We start from the raw sequence: 22255 nt of genomic DNA on the forward strand, positions 1-22255 counted from the left end.
GTGCAACGCACCTGTGTAAGCAGCCTCGCTCGATATATATTCTACATTTTGAAAAGTTGCCAAATCTTCTTGCGCTGCTGAAATAATTATAGTATAGTACTGAGTACCAAGTACTGAGTTTTCCGCCGGATAAAGCACAGCCACGATGGACCAGTCGTGGTGCAGGTGTTGCAGAAGAGTGAACCACTTGATAGCGCCGCATTCTTCATCCATTCCATTCAAACTTGGCCAGTTTCGTTTGCATCTTCTTTATTAAACTAGAAACTGCACAATCAGCGGTGAATCTTTTAGAAGACTTGACTGATTATCGTTACAACTAGAGCGTATCAACTTCATTTGTAAAGATTAACAATAAGTAGAATCTTAAATATCTCTATCCCTGAGTAAATAGCTTGGCTTACTAGCAAAAATGAAGACTAAAAATAATGTTTTTAAGCGATCTGATTATTTAGCTAAATTAGTAGGATAAGTACCAGATACTTCAATTCCCAGATAATAATTTGTAGCGAGTAATTTGAAAACGAACCAAACGATTGCGGATTTGAAAAGTAACGTACGTTTAAGATTGGCGCCAAAATGAACCGGCGGTCACACTGCACCGCAGATTGTGCGCACTAACTATCGGCGATTGGCGCACCTCTAGCGGCCAGCTGATTCGCGTTGTTGTTTCTGAGCCGTTGCTTTTCGAATTCGAACAAAAGTGGATTGTTTGTTGACAAGCGGTTTCAGTTCGACTCGATCTACCAACGCGACGGTACGCGGTTCGCAACGCTCGTGTTCGCCGTCTTTCGATCGCCGCTGGCATTTCAAATCTAAACTGCTTAACTGCTAAAACCGAGGCAAACGAACACAACACTCAGCTGAAAATACTTCAAGTGTTACAAACTTTTCGGATTAGTGTCGCGTGGGAATAAATTGCAAGTTCTAAATTCGAAGCAAACAACATCCGCGGAGCAGATCCGAGTAGTATTCCAAGTGGGCAGCGCCTTCATCAATGTGTGTGTGTGCGTCCCCGGAAACATAATCCCCATTTACCAGTTACTCACGCACGACGAGATCGGCCGCCGTCTTCAGGTAAGTGCCCAATATCTCTACAGGATTAGGGGGTTAGAATGCGAGTGGTCACCTGTGAAGGCTTGGGATTTGCTGCCACTTGCTTTCTGTTGACTTGCGCTTTCCGCTTTTCGCCTTTTCCGCCTGACATTGGCACATTCTTGTCCACGAAAATCGGTTACCTACATATGTATGTGTGTGTGCATGTACATACATGCCAGTGGTGCAATCAAGAAATCGATTAGCAATCGCGGAAGTGACTATATACCCTACATAGCAGCACTTTCCACTGGGCATCGTCTTTGGCACAATTTATGGTTTTATTTTCAATTAAAATGACGCAAACAACTGATTGGGGAAAGACCCTTTACTAAGATTTCATTGAAATTGTACACGGGAAAGAGGTTGCTTATGTTATAAGTGGCATATTAGGGAAACTAAAGTGCAAGTAATCATTACATTTTATTTGTTAAATGTGCATTTGTAGCAGGTTTTCCTACTATTAATATTAACTTAGAATTTCTTGCAATGTAGTTACCTATCAATTAGGTTTTACTGAAAGTCGTAATACCTTGCATACAGTTCAGTATTTTCAGTGTAACACCATCATTCATATTGTATTATATGTACATATATGTTTGCCCTCGAATATTATTAGTTCTCTATGGAACAGGAGGCTCGGAAAGAGTAGAACAAAAAGAGTGCGCAGTCGCAACGGCAACAGCAAATGTCACCACCATTCCTGCCATTCCCACAGCTGTCCTCCTACCACGCATCCTCATCCACATCCCGCACCCACAACCATATACCAAATACACACATATATACGTACCATGTTCCTTGTGTACATAATTCTATTTATAGGCAGGGGCCCATGTCAACGTCGTTTTAGTTGTTGTTTTTGTTGGGTTTGTAAAGCAAACTCAAAGATAGATTTGTGTCCCGACCATTTTAATTGAGTGCGGAAATGAGCAAACATTTCTTGGAGCTCCCCCACCAGGGACACACAAGTGTCGTTCTCCCCGATCCACTGGTTCCTTCTGATTCTCCATTCCAGGCACATTTCGTTTATTTATGTGGCAAGGGAGTTGGAGGAGCTGGAGGAGTTGGAGGAGCAGGGATGTGGACGCCGCTCCTGCGCATGCGTGTCCATGTTTGCAGACGTGCCCAACCTATTGTGAGCACTTTAAAGCCAATTAAACGGGTTCGTCGATACCCTTTCATGTGGCCAGGGTATTTACCTTTCTCGGGGGGTGAGAAGCGGGTCCTTTTTCACAGGAATCGCTGGCTAGAAATATGGGTGCTAACACTGAAACGTTATTACATATCCAAGATCATTAAACGATTGTTTTACTTTAGCTGTTTATAATACAAATTGTATAGATGTGCCGAGGTATCACTGTAGCATTTCACCCAATATTCGCACAAGGGTGTTGTGCATATAATTCCGCATAATTCGAGATCCTTTGCGGTGCGCAGAAGGAGCCAGTCCTGTCGCTGTCGCTGTCCCTGTGCTGCCTGTCACTCAAGCCCAGTTCAACCCCCTTTGCAACCCGACGTGACCTCCCCCTCGCCGGGAGGCAAGCGATTCCCAACACGCGCCACACAGCTGACAGGAGAACCCAAGATCACGATCCTCAACTCTGCCGTCCATTGTCACCGCCGACAGCTGCCCATATTATATGGAATTTTATAGAATCGGGGAATATAGCAAAGTATGGACGGAGGAAATCCACTTTTTGGAGTGGCCAAGAGTTGGACTCGCGATGCGTTAGACCAATTTGCATATAATACAAAAAGAGAAACACTGAAACGGCCGACGACGATTGTTCAGAGATTCGCAGTGAAAGTCAGCCGGAGTGTGTGGTTTAATTGCAGCTTTTGTTTTGATAGTCGATTAGCATAATTCGAGATGTGTTTTGCTCTTAACGTGGCGTCGTTGATGGATTTTTTATGTACATGCCCCTCTTGTTTTATTCATGTACTCTTTGTTTTTTTTTTTTTTTGCTGGGCCAACGCAACACGTGCTTGTTAAATATTGGATCAATATATGCAAGGAAAGTGCCGTTTCAGTTTCCTGCTCAAAAATATATATATTTCGCAACACGAACAACAACTTTGATTCAAACTAAACTAAACTTCGAACTCTGGGATAAGATAAGATAGTATTTCGTTTTGAAACCCTAAATAAACGAAAAATTTCCAGCTTAAACTTCAACACTATTTCCAATGTGAATCATTTATGATAATAAATGACTATGTCTATTTTTATAGTTACAAACGACTTCCCTTATTTGCAGTAACATTTAAATTCAAAATCCATAATCCCATCATCTGTAATTTTTGGTGATAAATTCAAAATCCATAATCCCATCCTCTGTAACTTTTTGTGATAAACTGTTACTTTCGTTTGATTAATGACTATCAGTCTATTTATAACATTTCAATCATTAAACATTCGTTTAAAACAAAGAGACTGAAAATAGATTTGCATAGCTATAGTTTTCGATGGGAAAGAGGCTCGACTTTCTGCGATTGACTGGTTGTGGGATTGCGTGGCCAATAAATTTGGTTATAATGTTTTATGGTTCGCATTACAAGCAAACTGACGAAAATAATTATATTTGGCTGGCATTTTTCTGGCGACAGTCAAACGGGTAATTGTGCTGAGTAGCGAGATAAGATTAAATGTTGAAACGATAACACATATTTGGGAACCACACACAGGCCGCCCAAAAAAAAAAACAAAAAACAAAGGCTGACTGGTTGGCTAACACAAAGCCCCAAATGCGACCCCAAATAAACAAAGTGGGGAGAACAGCCTTAAAAATGGTGTTCCATGATTTTTTCCCCTATACTTACAAGTGCAAAGTAACGACTTGCAGGTCGCCGCCATATGGAAAATCTGTGAACATGTGTTGGGGAAAATGAGTTATAGGCTCGTCACACAAATCCATCAACGTCTGGAAATGACTTGGTTAATGGCAGTGGCAGTGGCAATGGGCATGGGAATGGAAATGGAAATGGGATTCGGATCTGGGTCTGGATGTGGATCTGGAACTCCGGATGGCCAGCGGTTAGCATTTGCATTTTAATTGCATCTCCGAATTGTAGGAAGCGAGCAGCGTTAATTGCCGGTTTGGCTCACAGACAAAAAAAGCGCTTTTCAATTGTCGGTAGTTTTCCGGCTTTTTTCGGATTTCATTTCTTTTAACTGCTCCGCATTAATTGGTTCCACTTGCTCGACGTTTAACTATCGACAATCATTTCTTCGCCTCAAATAATCCCCCAACTCGCCGCTTTATTTTCATTTTTGTTTTTTTTAAACAATTCCAAGTCGTTGAACCCGCACTGCAAGCAAAAGCACTCGACTCGGCATTTGTGGGGCACGAAAAACTTAAAACTAAACTAAAATACGTACAAAAAATTATAAACAAAATCGTACAGAGATGGCAAATAACAGAGGCGAGAGATTGAAAAACAAAACGCTACGAAAACTTGTTTCGCTTGTGACTTTTGCGCATGCTCAGCGTTTTGCTTGCCAACGCTTTACGGTACAGTGAACTCTGGCCCCGTCACCGTTGCGTTTTCCCGCTTTTGGTTAAGCGAACCAAACTTGTGTTGTTTGGGCCATAAATTTTACAGCTGCAACTTCTATTGTTGCAAGTGTAATTGCTTTTCGACCAATTTTCCCCCTTTTCTTTTTCCTGTTTTTTGATTTTTTGGCCCATCCAAATGGGCCAAGTTAGAGCATTTAGACCGAGTGACTCATCACTCTGATCGCATTTGGTAGTGGCCACTGGCAGCTGCAAAATCTGCGGCCAAAACAAGATCAACTGGTTGCCCAGCGATGGCTTCTAAATCCATGCAGTCGCTACAGTTGGGGAAAGGTACTGTAGCTACTTCAATCTGGAACAATATGGATTGCCTTTGATTTGATTCCGTACCATCTTCAGAATGTCAGGTATATTTACCTATGTCTGGGTCACCTTTGTACTTCATTGGGGTCACCTCATCAACATTACTTCATCTAAACATCCGTTTAATGTTAGTTCCTATTCGAAATCCTATCTTAAGTTAATGAATTATGTAAGCTAGCACATTTTCGAGCAGTGCACTGCTGAGTTTTGTGGCCCCCGCGCTACACAATCCGTATCCGAATCCGAACCTGAAGCTGAAGCTGAACCTGTCGCACCGTTAGTGCGTCCCTGTGCCTCCATCCTCGCGGACCCGGTTCCCTGGGCTCCTGGATCACGTGAGCAGGCCTTGGTCTTGACTGGTTGAACTTGATATTGATATCGGAAGATGATGGTCAAGGAACTGGCCGGAATGGCGAACGCAACTGGTTTTGGGTTTTGATCATAGGAGATCGCTTCTGGCTGAACAATGCCAATCTGGCCAACAATGCTCATTGGATTCCGATGAAATGCTCAGTTCAGTTCAGTTCAGTTCAGTCCACAGAAAGCTGAACGATTCGCTAACGGACTGTGAGTTATAAGTTGTGAGCTTCTTTCTCAGCGCTTTTGGCCTCAAATTGCCTGCAGTTGTTCATGGGTTGTTCATGGGTTGTAACCCAGGAAAGTGTCGCAATTATTACACAATTTTCGTGGTTCGCTGTCTCGTTTCGACTTTGCTTTAATTTTCCTTTGTGTCTGAAATGTTTTGGTTTTCCACCGCGGTAGAATGGCATACGAGCTGGTTTTCTGCGTTATGAAATGTTGGCAATTGTCTCGCTTGCAATATTATTTTTTGCCTCTTCTCGTTTTCCTACTCTTTGTTTCGGGTTATGTTTGGTGCCAGGAAGTGGCACAAATATGCTACGCCAAAGGGCACTTAAAAGAAATGGGTCACCCAGCGGAGAAAACCAGAAAATATGGCAATGGGTTAGATAACAAATGCATTTCTCGATTTTGTATGCCAACTGCAAGGGAATCCATAAATCGAGATGGTTGGAATTGATAGGGATTCAATAAAACCAAGTCGAATGCGGTTACAAATTGAAAATTTCTCATAAACACTTAATTGCCAACTCTTTGCTTCAGTTTCCCCCAATTATTTATAATTTTCCCTACACATTTCCCCATCTAAATCAATTGATTCGAAAGGCTAAGTATCTTTCGTAGATCATCTGCTTCTCACATTTCTAAAAGTTTCGCCGCGAGGCAAATCAAATAAACAACCTGTGTGTTGTTTCCATTAATTACCAGCTTGCTTTTCCCTTTGCAGCCCGATAGGCAACCCCTTTTGGCCAACAGTTTGCCCTTAAACCTCCCCCCCCGAAACCCCGTGTGCATTTCCTTAACTGTTTTTTCATTTTGACCATTTCCAAGCAGCATTGCGCAATGCAACAGAATGCATAACAAAGCGCATGCCAAAACAATAGGCGCATAACGAACATGATTATTAATTATTCAGCAAAGGCAACGGTCATTTATTGTGTTTGCTTTGGCTTTTGGTTTGAGTTAAGGGCTTTGGTTTTGGTTTTGGTCATCGGTTGCTGCGGGTCTTTTGGCCAAACCGGAAGCTGAACCTCGTCGCTCGCAACGGTAGAACAGTTTTCCATGACACACAGAATGACACGATTTTTTAAGCCATTTTGGGAAATTTAAATGGGCAGTTGGGATATGAAATGTAAAAGGGGAAAATGGTTTTCAGAATCAACCTAGAAGCTCATATGGTATAGTATGTATTTATTGGCAGTGAATCATACTTCAACATGTCAGGCATGCACTTCTTATCGCAATGTAACGCTTATCAACACCTTTAAGGACAAGAAACGTAGTGTTACATTAAATAATAATATCACTACCCCTATTTTATAATGCATTAGGGGTAAAATATTATTTGAAGCAAGACAAGTCGTTTCCACTAAGAACTTTTAGAAGTAAACTTTCAATTTACCAAAATTTCTACTACTAAAAAGGTTATAAATAAAATGTTGCAAGTAATAGGTGTGTAAAAATAATTAATAAACAAGAAAAAGTGAGAAACAAAAAAGAATTGAAAGCATTGTCAGGTGTGGGGTTCGAACCCACGCTCCCTCTCGGGAACCAGAGCTTAAATCTGGCGCCTTAGACCGCTCGGCCAACCTGACTGTGCAGAATCGCCGACAAAAGAACTGTTTAAGCGAACGGCTGCCTGGCAGCCAGTGCCATTTTCGCTGTATGAGGAATAAGGGGAAAAAGGGATGTTTTACCCCCCTCTTTATATAGAATATGTATGTTGTATGTTAAGTACTTGCATACCATTGTTTATCTGTTTCTTTGCATAGTGATTAGTTATTCAAATGACTAGGCTGTCTACTGCTTAATTATAGTTGCTTAAATACTTAGTGTTATTATCCTTGATAGGGCATTTTTAATAATTTATACCCATTCGCAAATATTTATTTATAGAATGCTTTGCTGCACTCGTGAATAATTGTGTTTTTTGCAAATTTTCGCTCTCATTTCGCTTTGTTTCGTTTCGTTTCGTTCCGTTTGTTGGTATTGATCAAGCGATTACAGAACAGCAGATAGGCAAACAATGGACTCGGGTTCCTCCCCCCCACCACCCCCCATCGCAACCCCCTGATTTTCACATTTTCAGGTACGTCACAGCCCGCTGAACTGCTCTATCCAATCCCATCCCATTTGCTTTTTAGAAAGCTCGTAGGAAAAGCTCTTGTGATGCCGCTATCAGTTGCATCTTACGAATGCGAATCGCTAATCCAGCTCGGATTTTGTTTTGTTGCTCCCACCCTAATCGCTTTGTTTACCACAATTCGACGAGCTTTGAAGAAGCTTGCTCTTCACCCAACCCATGTAGCATAACACCCATTGCACCCCTTGTTGAATGCCCCAGTCAAGCAGCTGTTGCGTGTGAATAACTCAATTTGCCAATTGGAGTGAAACATAAGCAGCGCGGGATAGTCACGAGTATGGAAAGTACTATATATTCATACATCATATTCAATTATTCATACATCTGCGGTCTGCAAAGTTGCACCCAGATCTTAACTTAACCTTAACTTTAACCTTAACTTTATTATCTGATTTTGGGATTGTTTGTTCGTATTTTATACGGATCACAATAGATTCACACCTCAAGATCTACTCGCTTGACCCCTGCTGTATGCGTAGTTAAATCCGGAAGTTGTTATTCACGCCGCTGCATTGCCGCGCTGCGACTTCCTGGTGCAACATGGAGCGGCTGCCATGACTCCGTCGCACTTGAGGCAAGTGCCACGGGTGCCATTGTTTGATCCCGCTCCCGAATTGGGGCACAAACAAATAAAACCCTCTTTTGAGTGTGGGGAATGATATAAAATGTGCCTGGCACGCAGCTGGAATTATTACTGTACCACCCACCCACCCATCACTACTACTACTACCACCACCATCCATGTGCCATCGGTAATTGCGGATTCGGCGCAGTTGGCAGCCAACGAAGCCGAATGCCGTAAACGATACGATATGCTGGAGAGGCACGATGAGCAGCAACCCCGTGTTTCCACGTTTCCATGCGGGGCATCCTGCCCAGAATCCGGCAATCCGCAGTGCATGTCGCGCGTTTGCTGCAGTCGTCACGCCACGTGTGTCCGTCGCCCTCTTATAATTCTCAATTGGTTTTGGTCGTTGCCTTTTTTTTTCGGGGCGGTTGCCCGAATCGTGGAACTCGGTTACTGGGTGAAAACTGCACGGCAACAGCAGCAGCTGTGGCAACATCATCATCATCATCGTGCTCATCATCTTGGCAAAAACAGCAGCAACACAAGTTGCATTTGATGTCAAAAGTTCAGCATCGCAAGCAATTTCCCAGTTATATATACACCATATATATAACTCGACACGCGTCTGCTTTCGATCCAACATTGTGTTTAGCTCTTAATGTAGGTCAGAAATTGCCATAAATTGTGCAATGGCCGCAAACTAATCGAGAAAACTCAATTAAAAGTGAAAAGCTGCATCTCATTGGATAATCCCAGCGGATGGGCAAAAGTTAGCCAGCTATGGTGGAAAGTGTTTAATCGATAGTGAAAAGCGGAAAAGTGAAAATCAATTGTCACTGCCTGTGCAACAAATCAGCAAACTAGTTACCAGTATTCAGCATTATTCACTCGCATCCCAAACGGTTTCACATACAGTCAACCCCCGTGGTGACTCACCCAGCACCCTTATTCGCACTCCCTTGTTCCCCATTTCATTGAGTGCCAAAGTCTTTGCCCCAGTGCATTGCACTGCTATTAACCTATTGAGGAGTTTGGCCTGCAGTCGTGGATCCCGCCATGGATTTCTATGCCAACAACAATCCGGTGCACTCGGCCAGCACGGGTGAGTTCAGTTAACTTGGCTTAATTGCCAAGACAATCTTATCGCCAGACATTATTTCGATTAGTGAGTGCTGGCAATGGCTTTTTTTGAGCATTTCCCTTTGTGATCTAGAATAAATGTTAAAACATTCGCTCGAGAGCGTAATTAAAATGCAGTTACTTTGCGCAACTAATTGTTAATTAAATTGAATTGAAAATTGCTTTTTTTTTGAGAAAGTGCGTCGAGTTCAATGAAGAAGACATTCAATGTTTTATATCTCCTAAACCTTTTATATATAAAAGTTCTTTAAAGTAACTTTATCATAACTTCATTTGTTTTGCACAATCTTAACAAATGCATTTCCAGTTTAGTGACTTTAGTGCTGACTTTGCAACTTCTGATTAATTCTCGAATAGACAATGACGAATGCCTGCCAAAAAGTAATGAAAACAAACAGGCAAATTGTGCGCACGTTTTCGGAAAAAAAGCGAAGAAAATTACAATAATAAAAAGCTGGCACGCAACAATGTTTTCCTTTCCTCTTTTTTTGTTTTGTCGACGGAAGAGGGCGAGTAAACATGATGATATCACAGCCCACAACACCCACTCCGTTCAATTTTCGCAAGTAAACATTGTCTACTCTCTGTTCCTTTCAAGAAAATCACGCAGAGGCGTCTGCTTTGCGGGCTTAGCTTCTGGCTAATTGCTATTCGGACCTGGTTTTCCATGTGACCATGTGTTTGGCTTAGGGTTTGGGTTTGGGTTTGGGTTTGGGTTTTAGCGGGTCGTGGGTTCATTGCATGTGCTCGGATTACGTATACGCACGGTGTGCCCTGACCAAAATGCAAATAAGCCGGTTAGCTGCAGCAGGTGTCGCCCATTTGGGTGGCTCTGTCCCGGCTGCACTTCATCATTTAAGGAGCACAAAAGGTTCGTTTGGTCTGTGCGGCTTCACATTTCATGAGCTTCTTGAACATGACTTGGCTGTTTCTCCAGTTCTCCGTTCTCCAGCTCCCAGCTCATCCCCTCCAGCTCATCATCCTCCATTTGGAGGCCTCCGTTCGCTGTGTGTTCTTGATTTTTTCCACACCTTCGCTTCTGCTCTTGTCCATTGTCAATGTCGCCTTGAAGCATTTCCTCCGCCGCCAAGTCATTTGCAGCTGCCACACTTGGTTGCCTACTCTGCACTGGGAGAAAATCGCAGCTAAAACTAAAGATATATGTTCTGTGATATATTCTACCTACTGTTCTTGTTGTAAGCTACTATTTCTATTTAGGTTTCTTATTAAATTGGGCTATTTCGGATGAATTATGAAATATTAAACCTTTATTTATAAATAAATGTGCAAAGAAGTGAAATGTTTGCATAGTGCCGCCTTGGGTGGAGCAAAGAGTGAGAATCTGGGAGACCTGGAGCCTGCATTTCCATGCCTGGTCGTCGCCAAGAATGCAGCCGGGCCAGTTCTTCTGCCCCCCATAAACGGCCATCAAATGCTTCGTCTTTTTTCCGACCTCCATCACTTGGTTCCTAGGCAACTTCTCGCTTTTTATTACATTTTTTTGTTGTTTTTGTTTTTGCATGCACTGTGTGTGCTGGTTTTTTGCGCAATTTGTAATTTATGCCGCCATCTCATGCGCGCCGCAGATTCGAGTGGCCCAGCCACATGGGAAGGCAGTGGACTGAAGATCAATCACTGGAGGAATGGAGGATTGGAGGAGGCCCAGGAGAAGAAGGCGACAACGTGGCCGTGATTGTGGCTCTGTCTGTGTCTTGCATATGGAACAGTGTGTGGAAGAAGCCCCTCCTCCTCCATCGAGTTGCCAATCATTATGTTTTTGCTCTGTGCATAATCAAGATTATGTTAAATTGTCTGAGTAATTGTTGTTAATTTGCCTGGGCGCATTATAAAGCGATTTCCACCATATGTCTGGGGTTAAGCTCCGCTTTCTTTCTGGCCGCAAACTGGGCTAATTATGATGGATACATTGCAGCCCGTAAATTGTTTACAACACTTCGGTATCAGCACGAGATCGAAGTTTCATTTAATAAGCACCCTAATGCTGCATAAGCCACATAGTTTGGGGTTAAAAACTGAAGGAACATGAGTCACTTCATATGGAACACAAAAGCACACCAAAATTCTGGGTCGATAAGAATTCACTTGGTGGTTAATGCAATGTGCTGGTCGTGACATAATTTAAATGCAAAGTTCGGAACTAAAAGGTAGCATGAGTCAGCATATACTGGATAGTAACTATTATTATCTTTTATATGTAGGTTGGTTTTTGGTATTAAGTCAATCAATGGCTCATGAGAAATAACCATAAAATTCAATGCTACAATTGAATAGTGAAAGAAAGAGAGAGGATACTTTCCTAACAAAACCCATAATGCACATCTGCTTTCCATATATGTACATCTGTCTACGCTAAACGTTTCCTAAGTGTTCTATTGGAGAAACTCCCACTCACCAAAACCAGTATCTCATCTCAGCATCTGCATCTATAGAATATCAGTCTCTCCAGTTCTCTGTTTGGTGATGAGAATCTGTCAAAGCAGAGTCCCACAAACTGACTCATTTTGCAAAACAAACAGCGGCTTAACAATCATTTAATAATTTAGCACTTTGCGGCAAATTTATCTTGATGAACTGAGAAAACTATTGTCTCCCGCTACAGTTCCCCCATACAAAATACAAAATTCGAGAGCATTTTGTCGCCCTAATTTGTGGGTAGTTTGGGTAGCTGACATGGAACTCTGTCTGAATGCACGGCACTATGGAAAGAGATGGGGGAAAAGCATTAACCTAGCGAGCGCTGAGTAAATAGATTTCACCTTGACGCGCTCGCCAAAACAATAATGCCAACGTCACTGACTCGCTTACCGAAATCAGATATCTGTGGGGGAAGATGCAGATATATGCATATATAGAGCTATAGGGAAGGTGCAGATATATGCATATATAGAGCTACAGCTCCAAATGGGAGCTTGCGGTTTTGCTATACGTTTGTATATATCTAAGTGATGCTAGGTGTTTGGCAAATCGCACAACAAGGTCGTACAGCGGAGCTCAGATGTATATATGCAACTATTCTCTGGTAAATTATAGTAAACTGATTATATTTTATAGGTCATTTTAGGTATTTTATGGTAAATAGTAGAACAGCAGTAGAGGATACCTTGAGAAGTGATATTTAGCTAGGAGAAATGGGTATCATCCACTTTGCCGGGTAATGCAGTGCTGTATTATCTCTAAATTGCTAGACAGTAACTACCATTTTGACCGCGTCTGTGGCCGGGGGGCTTATCAACGGGTCTGCTCACACAACGCCCATGAGTCAGAAGCAGAAGTAGAAGTAGAAGGCAGAAGTAGAAGGCAGTGCATGACCAAGAAAGGTAACCAGCGAATAGACACAAGCGAAAGGCGAAATGAGCGGAGACAGACGAAAAACAGAAACTGCCACAGCGACAGCAGTTAAAGAACAATGGTATCCATGTGCCAGGGAGGCGAAGGTACCTCCAGTGCCAGTACCAGTTCCTCAGCTCCTCTGCTCATCAGCTACTCTATTCCTCAGTTGCTCAGCTGCTCAGCTGCTCAGTGGCTCAGTTCCCAGAAGAGAGATTCAGAGAGAGCCACAGAATGAGAGAGAGAGAGGAAGGCACAGGTAGAATGGCCATAAAACACCGGCACCACTAACGCTAGTAGTGGCCCTAATGCCTCTCCAGCCAGCCAGCCAGCCAGCCAGCCAGCCGATCGCTCCACTCCAGTCCACTGATTCCACTCCAGTCCAGCAGTCCACTCCACTCACTTGTCTTTCCGCACTCGAGCAGTGTGGAGCGTTGTACCTGGCCGGAATCGCAGTTCTCGCTTCTCTCTGTGTGGTTGGCACTGCGAGGTAGATAAGATTTTTCGCATTGATATTGTCCCGCGCCATACGTTTGTACCTGACATAATAAATGTAAAAGCGAAACTATTGAAATTGTCTTTAGTTTGATATTATAAAGTAAAGTGTTTCCTTCTGTTTTTTTACTTACTTACATTGGCAGTGCGCAAAATGTTGGAGGACACCCAACTGGTGTGGGTGCGAGATGCCGCCGAGGGCTATATACAGGGCCGGATCACCGAGATCGGCGCCAAGGAGTTCGAGGTTACGCCCACCGATCGCAAGTATCCGAAGCGCACGTGCCACTTCGATGATATCCACTCCTCGTGCGATGGACCCCAGGATCACGATGACAACTGTGAGTAAACGAGTTTCTGAAATATTCGATGACATCAATTATTATATAAGTTGGTTAGGAAAGTGCAAGAACTGCTCTTGATCGCAAAATAACTTTCCAGTTAAACTTGGAATTAGTTGTAGGTTTAAATAAACCAAATATTTCTGTATACCCTATACCCTATATACTCTTTATAAAGCATATACATATAAGCACAATCATTTACTCGAGTCTAGAAAGCGAAACCACCAAAAGAGTTTAGTGGGCTAAAGATAAAGATTTCGAACGTCAGTGATCTTGAATTAATATCAAAGGTATGAGGCTCATTTTCAACTGCAGCAGGTAGCGATCTTATCTAGCAACCCGATAAGATGGCTTTCACATTAAAGATACCACCTATGTAGAGCGAAGTTTTTCAGAGAATTAGCTTCAAATTGAGTGAGGGAAACGCAGGGCAATGGGATGGGTACGACAGATCTGACGAAATGCTGTGTGTGTGTGTTTCCCAACCCAAGAGAGTGGGGTAATCGTTAGCTACGCTCGCTTACCTGACCTCCGAACCCTGCAGACGGACGGGTGAAAGTGGAAGGGGGGGAGTAGGGAGGTTAGGGCCATAAAACGCGTACAATTTCCAGCGTTTTACTAACCCAGTTGATTTTATGATGCAGGCGAACTCATGCTGCTCAACGAGGCCACTTTTCTGGACAATTTGAAAACACGTTACTACAAAGACAAGATCTACGTGAGTACTCAAAAATTGAAAGCCACGAAAATGGAACCATGTTAAGAACTTGCATTGCAGACATATGTGGCCAACATTCTGATCGCCGTGAATCCGTATCGCGAGATCAAGGAGCTCTACGCACCCGATACCATCAAGAAGTACAATGGTCGCTCCCTGGGCGAACTGCCACCTCATGTCTTTGCCATTGGTAACTACAATTGATCTGCTAGAAATGAAAGAAGTATATAACCTAATTTATTATTCACCCACAGCGGATAAAGCCATACGGGATATGCGAGTGTACAAGTTATCCCAGTCGATCATTGTGTCCGGAGAGTCGGGCGCCGGCAAGACGGAGTCCACCAAATACCTGCTCAAATACCTGTGCTACTCGCACGACAGTGCCGGTCCCATTGAGACCAAGATATTGGATGGTAAGTGTTTTATATCTAAGGATGATTGAGGAACAGCTCCTGATGATTATACTCTTTGCAGCCAATCCCGTGCTGGAGGCCTTTGGTAATGCCAAGACAACCAGAAACAACAACTCCTCGCGTTTTGGAAAGTTCATTGAGGTGCACTACGATGCCAAGTGCCAGGTGGTCGGTGGTTACATATCGCACTACTTGCTGGAGAAGAGTCGCATCTGCACGCAGAGCGCCGAGGAGCGTAACTATCATGTCTTCTACATGCTCCTCGCCGGAGCTCCACAGCAGCTGCGGGACAAACTGAGCTTGGGCAAGCCAGATGATTACAGGGTACGTAATTTCCGTACATTTCTGAGTTGTTCTCCCTTCATGGCTCAACTTTCTTTGGCAGTATCTCTCGGGCTGCACACAGTACTTTGCCAACGCCAAGACGGAGCAGCTAATACCGGGCTCACAGAAGTCGAAGAATCACCAGCAGAAGGGTCCGCTCAAGGATCCGATCATCGATGATTACCAGCACTTCCACAACCTGGACAAGGCGTTGGGCCGTCTGGGACTCTCGGATACGGAGAAGCTTGGCATCTATTCGCTGGTGGCAGCTGTGCTCCATCTGGGCAACATTGCGTTCGAGGAGATACCCGATGATGTGCGCGGTGGCTGCCAGGTGTCCGAGGCCTCGGAGCAGTCGCTGACCATCACCAGTGGGCTGCTGGGTGTGGACCAAACGGAGCTGCGCACTGCCCTGGTCTCTCGAGTGATGCAAAGCAAGGGCGGCGGCTTCAAGGGCACGGTTATCATGTAAGGATTGAAACTAATGGGATTCATGGCAATCGCTTGATGACTTACAAAACGTTTGTTTATGCAGGGTTCCTCTAAAGATCTACGAGGCAAGCAATGCTCGGGATGCCCTGGCCAAGGCCATCTACAGTCGACTCTTCGATCGCATCGTGGGCCTGATCAACCAGAGCATTCCCTTCCAGGCTTCAAACTTCTACATCGGCGTGCTCGATATCGCCGGCTTTGAGTACTTTACGGTGAACTCGTTCGAGCAGTTCTGCATCAACTACTGCAATGAGAAGCTGCAGAAGTTCTTCAACGATAATATACTGAAAAACGAGCAGGAGCTGTACAAACGCGAAGGACTCAATGTGCCAGAGATCACATTTACGGATAACCAGGACATCATCGAGTTGATCGAGGCCAAGTCGAATGGCATCTTCACGCTGCTCGACGAGGAGTCCAAGCTGCCGAAGCCCTCGTACTCGCACTTCACCGCCGAGGTGCACAAGTCCTGGGCGAATCACTACCGCCTGGGTCTGCCGCGATCCTCGCGTCTGAAGGCCCACCGCACTCTGCGGGATGAGGAGGGCTTCCTCGTGCGTCACTTCGCCGGAGCTGTGTGTTACAACACGGAGCAGTTCATTGAGAAGAACAACGATGCCCTGCACGCCTCGCTGGAGGGTTTGGTCCAGGAGTGCGATAATCCCCTGCTGCAGACCCTCTTCCCCTCGGGCAGCAGTACTTCGGTTCGTGGCAAGCTCAACTTTATATCCGTGGGATCCAAGTTCAAGACTCAACTGGGCGAGCTAATGGAGAAACTGGAGCAGAACGTAAGTAACACGATGGACTTTTAACTAAAATCGAAACTAAATGGTGTCACCTTTCAGGGCACCAACTTCATACGCTGCATCAAGCCCAACAGCAAGATGATCGACCGACAGTTTGAGGGCAGCCTGGCGCTGGCCCAACTCAAGTGCTCGGGCACCATTTCGGTGCTGGAACTCATGGAGCACGGTTATCCATCGCGTGTTCTCTTTGCCGATCTCTACAGCATGTACAAATCGGTGCTGCCGCCGGAACTCGTTTCACTGCCGGCTCGCACCTTCTGCGAAGCCATGTTCCAGTCCCTCAATCTGAGCGCCAAGGACTTCAAGTTCGGCATCACCAAGGTCTTCTTCCGGCCGGGTAAATTCGTGGAGTTCGACCGCATCATGCGCTCTGATCCGGAGAACATGCTGGCCATAGTGGCCAAGGTCAAGAAGTGGCTGATTCGATCGCGTTGGGTGAAGTCCGCTCTGGGAGCACTCTGCGTGATCAAGCGTAAGTAGTTTCCCAAACCACTTTATATGACCTCTTGTCTGATGTTCCTTATGTCTATTCCCTAGTGCGCAATCGAATCATCTACCGCAACAAGTGTGTTCTAATAGCCCAGCGCATTGCGCGTGGTTTCCTGGCTCGCAAGCAGCATCGGCCGCGCTACCAGGGAATTGGCAAGATCAACAAGATCCGGACCAATACGCTAAAGACAATCGAAATAGCCAGTGGCCTGAAAATGGGTCGCGAAGAGATTATTAGCGGGGTCAACGATATCTACAGGCAGATCGATGATGCCATCATGAAAATCAAGGTAATTCTTGGTAAATGCCAGTGTAAATCCTTTACTAATTCCTTAATCCAAAACAGATGAATCCACGCATTACCCAACGGGAAATGGACTCGATGTACACCGTGGTCATGGCCAATATGAACAAGCTAACAGTTGATCTGAACACCAAGCTTAAGGAGCAGCAGCAGGCCGAAGAGCAGGAGCGTCTGCGCAAGATCCAAGAGGCCCTGGAGGCCGAACGGGCCGCCAAGGAGGCGGAGGAGCAGCGCCAGCGCGAGGAAATCGAAAACAAGCGACTGTACGTGTTAGCCTTTTTTGAGTTCTGAATTCTTAACCAGCTTGCAATCCAAAATCAACAGCAAAGCGGAGATGGAAACTCGACGTAAGGCCGCGGAAGCTCAGCGGCTGCGCCAAGAGGAGGAGGATAGGCGTGCGGCCTTGGCGCTGCAGGAGCAGCTGGAGAAGGAGGCCAAGGATGATGCCAAGTACCGACAGCAGCTGGAACAGGAGCGACGCGATCACGAGTTGGCCCTGCGTTTGGCCAACGAGTCCAACGGCCAGGTGGAGGATAGTCCACCAGTTATCCGCAAGTATGTGATTATATGGTCAAAACCTAATTGAAGTTACAAGGCCGGAAATGAGAGGGTGATGTCTATATTAAATGGGGTTTAGTTCGAATGGGCAAAAAAGATATTTTGTTGGCCAGTTAGGTTGTCCATTTATATTGTATATATTAATTATTATTATAAAACTCACCAACTTTTTCCTTCTCCCCCACACGGAATCCACTCCACACTTTCCACAACCAAACACCACCACCCAACACCCAATCCAACCCAACGAACACAACACAGTGGTGTCAATGACGCGTCTCCCATGGGTTCCAACAAATTGATCAGGTATAGCACGCTTTATGAATTACCTATGTCTACCACTCTTGTAAATTTTGTCAATCTTTTCTTGCTTTCCCAAAAACACTAATTGGATAATGACTACCATAAACAAAAAAAAATCAACAAACAATTCTTTACTACTTTATAACTACTTTACTTTCTGTATATTTTTGAAAAAAGTTTTTCACAAGTTGTGTCAAACATTGCTTCGCGGTACTTGAATAAGTGAGTTGGTGCTGGTTTTGAAATCATTTCATACTAACTAAATTACTAACACCTAAAGTAATGAGCTCCTCGTGCCCACTAATCCAAATCATCTGTAGCATCTACTACTACTAATACGACTAGCAAACTCCCATTGGCTTTTAGTTGTTAACTTACGATTCTCCTATTTATCCTGTCACTATGAACATTTGACGCCATCAATGACTCACTTTGTTTGCTTGCGCTGATATACATATCTATGTAAAAGTATTTACTTGAATATTATGCTAATGACCATTGCTATTCCTGTGGCAGATCGGAAAATGTTCGGGCCCAACAACAGGCGCTGGGCAAGCAGAAGTACGACTTGTCCAAGTGGAAGTACTCGGAGCTGCGTGATGCTATCAACACGTCCTGTGATATTGAGCTGCTGGAGGTGAGTCCCTATATACATACATATAGTATTTAAAAAAAAAATAAACACCATGATTTTGTAGGCCTGCCGTCAGGAGTTCCATCGCCGCTTGAAGGTGTACCACGCCTGGAAGGCAAAGAATCGCAAGCGCACCACCATGGATGAGAACGAGCGTGCCCCACGCAGCGTCATGGAAGCCGGTAAGTAAAGAGCACAGGCATAGTTATTGTATAATATTATTAACCATCTCTATTGCAGCCTTCAAGCAGCCGCCTTTGGTGCAGCCAATCCAGGAGATTGTGACCGCCCAGCATCGCTACTTCCGGATTCCCTTCATGCGCGCCAATGCGCCGGACAACAGTGAGTCCAACTCTAAGCTATAAAAGAATGAAATATTCTAAAACTTAATGATAAATCCTTTTGCAGCCAAGCGCGGCCTGTGGTATGCCCACTTTGATGGCCAGTGGATCGCTCGCCAGATGGAACTGCACGCGGACAAGCCGCCAATTCTGCTGGTGGCCGGCACGGACGACATGCAGATGTGCGAACTCAGTCTGGAGGAGACGGGTCTGACGCGCAAGCGCGGCGCCGAGATCCTGGAGCACGAGTTCAACCGCGAGTGGGAGCGTAATGGGGGCAAGGCCTATAAGAATTTGGGTGCCAAGCCGAATGGGCCAGCTGCCGCAATGCAGAAACAACAGTAGACCCCCAATACAGCAAACAGGCACTGCATTAATCAAATACGTTGCCGTTCGATGGTCAATAGGTCAAAATTGCTAACTAACGAAACTCGAAAACAAGTTTTTTGTCAGTCAAATTTTACTGAAAGCGACCACGTCCATAAAACATATTTTTAGTAAATATAACTCTATTCGATTAGAAATGTGAAACTTTTAATTTGGATTGCGATACCATTTGCCCAATCATTTTGTGCGCGCCCGAACTGTTTTTTTGGGGGCCTTATACACATAATAGCTATACAAATATATATCACTAATTAAGTGAATCTTATGATGTAAAAGGAAACGGCAAGTTGTATTTAGTATTTAACTAATTACTATTTAAATTGTGTATTTAGTTCACTGCGATGTATTTACATAATTGAATATATATTTTACAGTATTTTAAAAATAAATATTGAATCAAAATCAAATGCAAATTTTAAACTTAACCGGAACTCAAAATTACCGCTAACCCTCAGCTCAGTGTGAATGGGTCGTTTTATTTGGTGTTCCTTGAGTAATTAAAGCCTCAGTGTGCACAAGCTATTATAAAGAAGAGTGTGACCCTTTCAGGGTGACCATCACTGCCATGCGATAGTACTTTAAAGTACGGTCACCATAAGTTGGCAACACTGGCCCCGGTCTGAAATAAGCCAATTTGTATTTTAGCCTATTTATCTGTGTTAAAAGCCAGTCGGGGATCAACAGGTGATTCATTCAGCATGCCCACCATTGGAGTTAAACGGGATCTGCTCTTCGAGGCGCTCGGCAAGACGTACAGTGAGTTTGCAGAGTCCACGTGTAATCACGTTTTCATCGCTTGGAGCTCCCTAATGTTTACCCCTTTCCCGTAGCCGATGATGAGTTCCAGGAGCTGTGCTTCGCCTTCGGACTGGAGCTGGACGAAGTGGTAGGTGTAGTCCGTTAATAAAAAATACACATATATTGAAACGCCCTGAAATAATGCCCACAGACCACGGAGAAGCAGATGCTGACCAAGGAACAGGGCGATGTGGCAGCGGCGGCCAATGCCAGCGAGGAGATCATCTACAGAATCGACATACCCGCCAACCGGTACGATCTGCTCTGCTTGGAGGGTCTGGTCACGGGTCTGCTGGTGTTCCAGGGAAAGTGAGTTCGAAACATCGCCTTTTTAACAATGAAATCATACAACAAAACTCTGCCCTTTCAGACTCAAGCCTCCCAAGTTCCAGTTTGTGGAGCCGGCCAAGAGGCAGGTGCTGAAGATTGACCCGTCGACGGCGCAGATTCGTCCGTACGCTGTGGCCGCTGTACTTCGGAACGTGACCTTTACGCAGGCCTCCTACAACAGCTTCATCGATCTGCAGGACAAGCTGCACCAGAACATCTGCCGCAAGCGTACGCTGGTGGCCATTGGAACCCACGATCTGGACACCCTACAGGGACCCTTCAGTTACGAGGCTCTGGCGCCGGAACAAATCAAGTTCAAGCCACTTAATCAAACCAAGGAGATGACTGGCAGCGAGCTCATGGACTTCTATGCCACGCATGCGCAGCTGAAGCAATATCTGCCCATCATTCGGGAATCACCGGTTTATCCAGTGATCTACGATGCCAACCGTGTGGTGCTTTCACTGCCGCCCATAATCAACGGTGATCATTCCAAGATCTCGCTGAAGACCAAGAACGTGTTCATCGAGTGCACGGCCACGGATAGAACGAAGGCAAAGGTGGTGCTGGACACCATTGTGTGCCTCTTCTCCGAGCACTGCGCCCAGAAGTTTACCGTGGAGCCGTGCGATGTGGTGCAGCCCGATGGCAGTGTGATTTCCTACCCGGAACTGGAGGTGCGCGAGGAGCGGATATCGGTAAAGCGCGCCAATGCCTATATTGGCATCGACGAGCCGGCGGAAAAGCTCGCAGATATGCTGACGCGCATGTATCTGGAGGCCAAGGTCGATGGCGACTCGCTGGTGGTTAAGATCCCACCTACGCGGCACGACGTGATCCATGCGTGCGACATCTACGAGGACGTGGCCATTGCCTATGGCTACAACAACATCAAGAAGTCCCTGCCTGCATTCATGCAAATAGCCAAGCAATTCCCACTGAACAAACTGACCGAACAACTCCGCGAACAGGTGGCCCAGGCTGGTTTCACCGAGGCGCTGACATTCACGCTCTGCTCTCGCGATGACATTGGACGCAAGCTCAACAAGAACATCGACGCCCTGCCGGCCGTGCACATCGGTAATCCTAAGACGCTGGAGTTCCAAGTAGTGCGCACGACACTATTGCCCGGTCTGCTGAAGACTCTGGTGGCGAACCGCAAGATGCCGCTGCCCCTGAAGCTCTTCGAGATCAGCGACGTGGTGGTTGCCGACGAGAGCACTGAAGTTGGTGCCCGCAATGAGCGAAGGGTGTGTGCCGTAAACTGCAACAAGACCGCTGGCTTCGAGGTGGTTCACGGCCTGCTGGATCGCGTGATGCAACTGCTCTCTGTGCCCTGGAAAACGGCCAGTGGGTCCAAGGGATATTACCTTCAAGCTACCGAGGGTAAGCTGCCGAAAGGTTATTTTAGATCCTTAGTAAGCCAAATTCCATTTGATTGCAGATCCCAGCTATTTCCCTGGTCGGTGTGCTAATGTGATGTACGATGGGGTTGTCATCGGCAAGATTGGTGTCTTGCATCCCACAGTGCTGCAGGCCTTCGAGCTAACCACGCCCTGCTCGGCGGTGGAGTTCACCATTGAGCCTTTCGTCTAGAAGATTGAAGCTATTTACGAATGTTTAACATTGTCTAAAAGTTCACAAATAAACGATCACAAAATAAATTAAATAAAAGCAATATCCCAATCCATTTTAAACGAAACAATTTGTTGTAATTTTTTATTTATGCTGTTTAATGTTCTCTTTTATATTTTCCTTCAATACA

General features: G+C 45.0%; 2 protein-coding genes and 1 non-coding gene across 8 annotated transcripts; 2 read left to right on the top strand and 1 right to left on the bottom strand.

Annotated features, from left to right (window-relative positions):
* Positions 1-747: 747 nt before the first annotated feature.
* Positions 748-19499, top strand: LOC6538750 (myosin heavy chain 95F). Of its 6 annotated transcripts, none has more exons than XM_015193518.3 (18): positions 748-1074; positions 13393-13587; positions 14235-14308; positions 14369-14498; positions 14563-14724; positions 14786-15048; positions 15110-15516; positions 15584-16328; positions 16386-16818; positions 16884-17125; positions 17182-17402; positions 17464-17694; positions 17959-18003; positions 18178-18222; positions 18517-18637; positions 18699-18816; positions 18875-18976; positions 19043-19499. In XM_015193518.3, exons 2-18 carry the CDS (start codon positions 13401-13403, stop codon positions 19318-19320), a joined length of 3804 nt encoding a protein of 1267 aa, XP_015049004.1. In that variant the 5' UTR covers positions 748-1074; positions 13393-13400; the 3' UTR covers positions 19321-19499. The 6 variants fall into 6 exon arrangements, with proteins under 6 accessions (XP_015049004.1, XP_015049009.1, XP_015049007.1 ...); XM_015193523.2 differs by lacking the exon at positions 748-1074 and adding an exon at positions 8610-9365; XM_015193520.2 differs by lacking the exon at positions 748-1074 and adding an exon at positions 13097-13241.
* On the bottom strand, positions 7064-7147 carry Trnal-uaa. The gene has a single exon. It is a non-coding gene; the product is annotated as a tRNA-Leu (tRNA).
* A 443-nt stretch (positions 19500-19942) lies between the features above and the next one.
* Positions 19943-22192, top strand: LOC6538751 (phenylalanine--tRNA ligase beta subunit). The gene is made up of 5 exons (XM_002099229.4): positions 19943-20118; positions 20193-20248; positions 20312-20469; positions 20531-21876; positions 21935-22192. Exons 1-5 carry the CDS (start codon positions 20061-20063, stop codon positions 22084-22086), a joined length of 1770 nt encoding a protein of 589 aa, XP_002099265.1. The 5' UTR covers positions 19943-20060; the 3' UTR covers positions 22087-22192.
* Positions 22193-22255: the final 63 nt, after the last annotated feature.

Source organism: Drosophila yakuba, chromosome 3R, assembly GCF_016746365.2.
Source record: "Drosophila yakuba strain Tai18E2 chromosome 3R, Prin_Dyak_Tai18E2_2.1, whole genome shotgun sequence".
Classification (NCBI taxonomy): Eukaryota; Metazoa; Arthropoda; class Insecta; order Diptera; family Drosophilidae; genus Drosophila; species Drosophila yakuba.

Bases quoted from the DNA above. Each gene is read 5' to 3' on its own strand.
- LOC6538750 (XM_015193523.2), top strand. From the start codon at position 9,320: ATGGATTTCTATGCCAACAACAATCCGGTGCACTCGGCCAGCACGG. The intron at 14,725-14,785 runs GTAAGTGTTTTA...TACTCTTTGCAG, and splicing joins TGAGACCAAGATATTGGATG to CCAATCCCGTGCTGGAGGCC. The intron at 18,638-18,698 runs GTGAGTCCCTAT...ATGATTTTGTAG, and splicing joins GTGATATTGAGCTGCTGGAG to GCCTGCCGTCAGGAGTTCCA.
- LOC6538751 (XM_002099229.4), top strand. From the start codon at position 20,061: ATGCCCACCATTGGAGTTAAACGGGATCTGCTCTTCGAGGCGCTCGGC. The intron at 20,470-20,530 runs GTGAGTTCGAAA...CTGCCCTTTCAG, and splicing joins CTGCTGGTGTTCCAGGGAAA to ACTCAAGCCTCCCAAGTTCC. The intron at 21,877-21,934 runs GTAAGCTGCCGA...ATTTGATTGCAG, and splicing joins TTACCTTCAAGCTACCGAGG to ATCCCAGCTATTTCCCTGGT.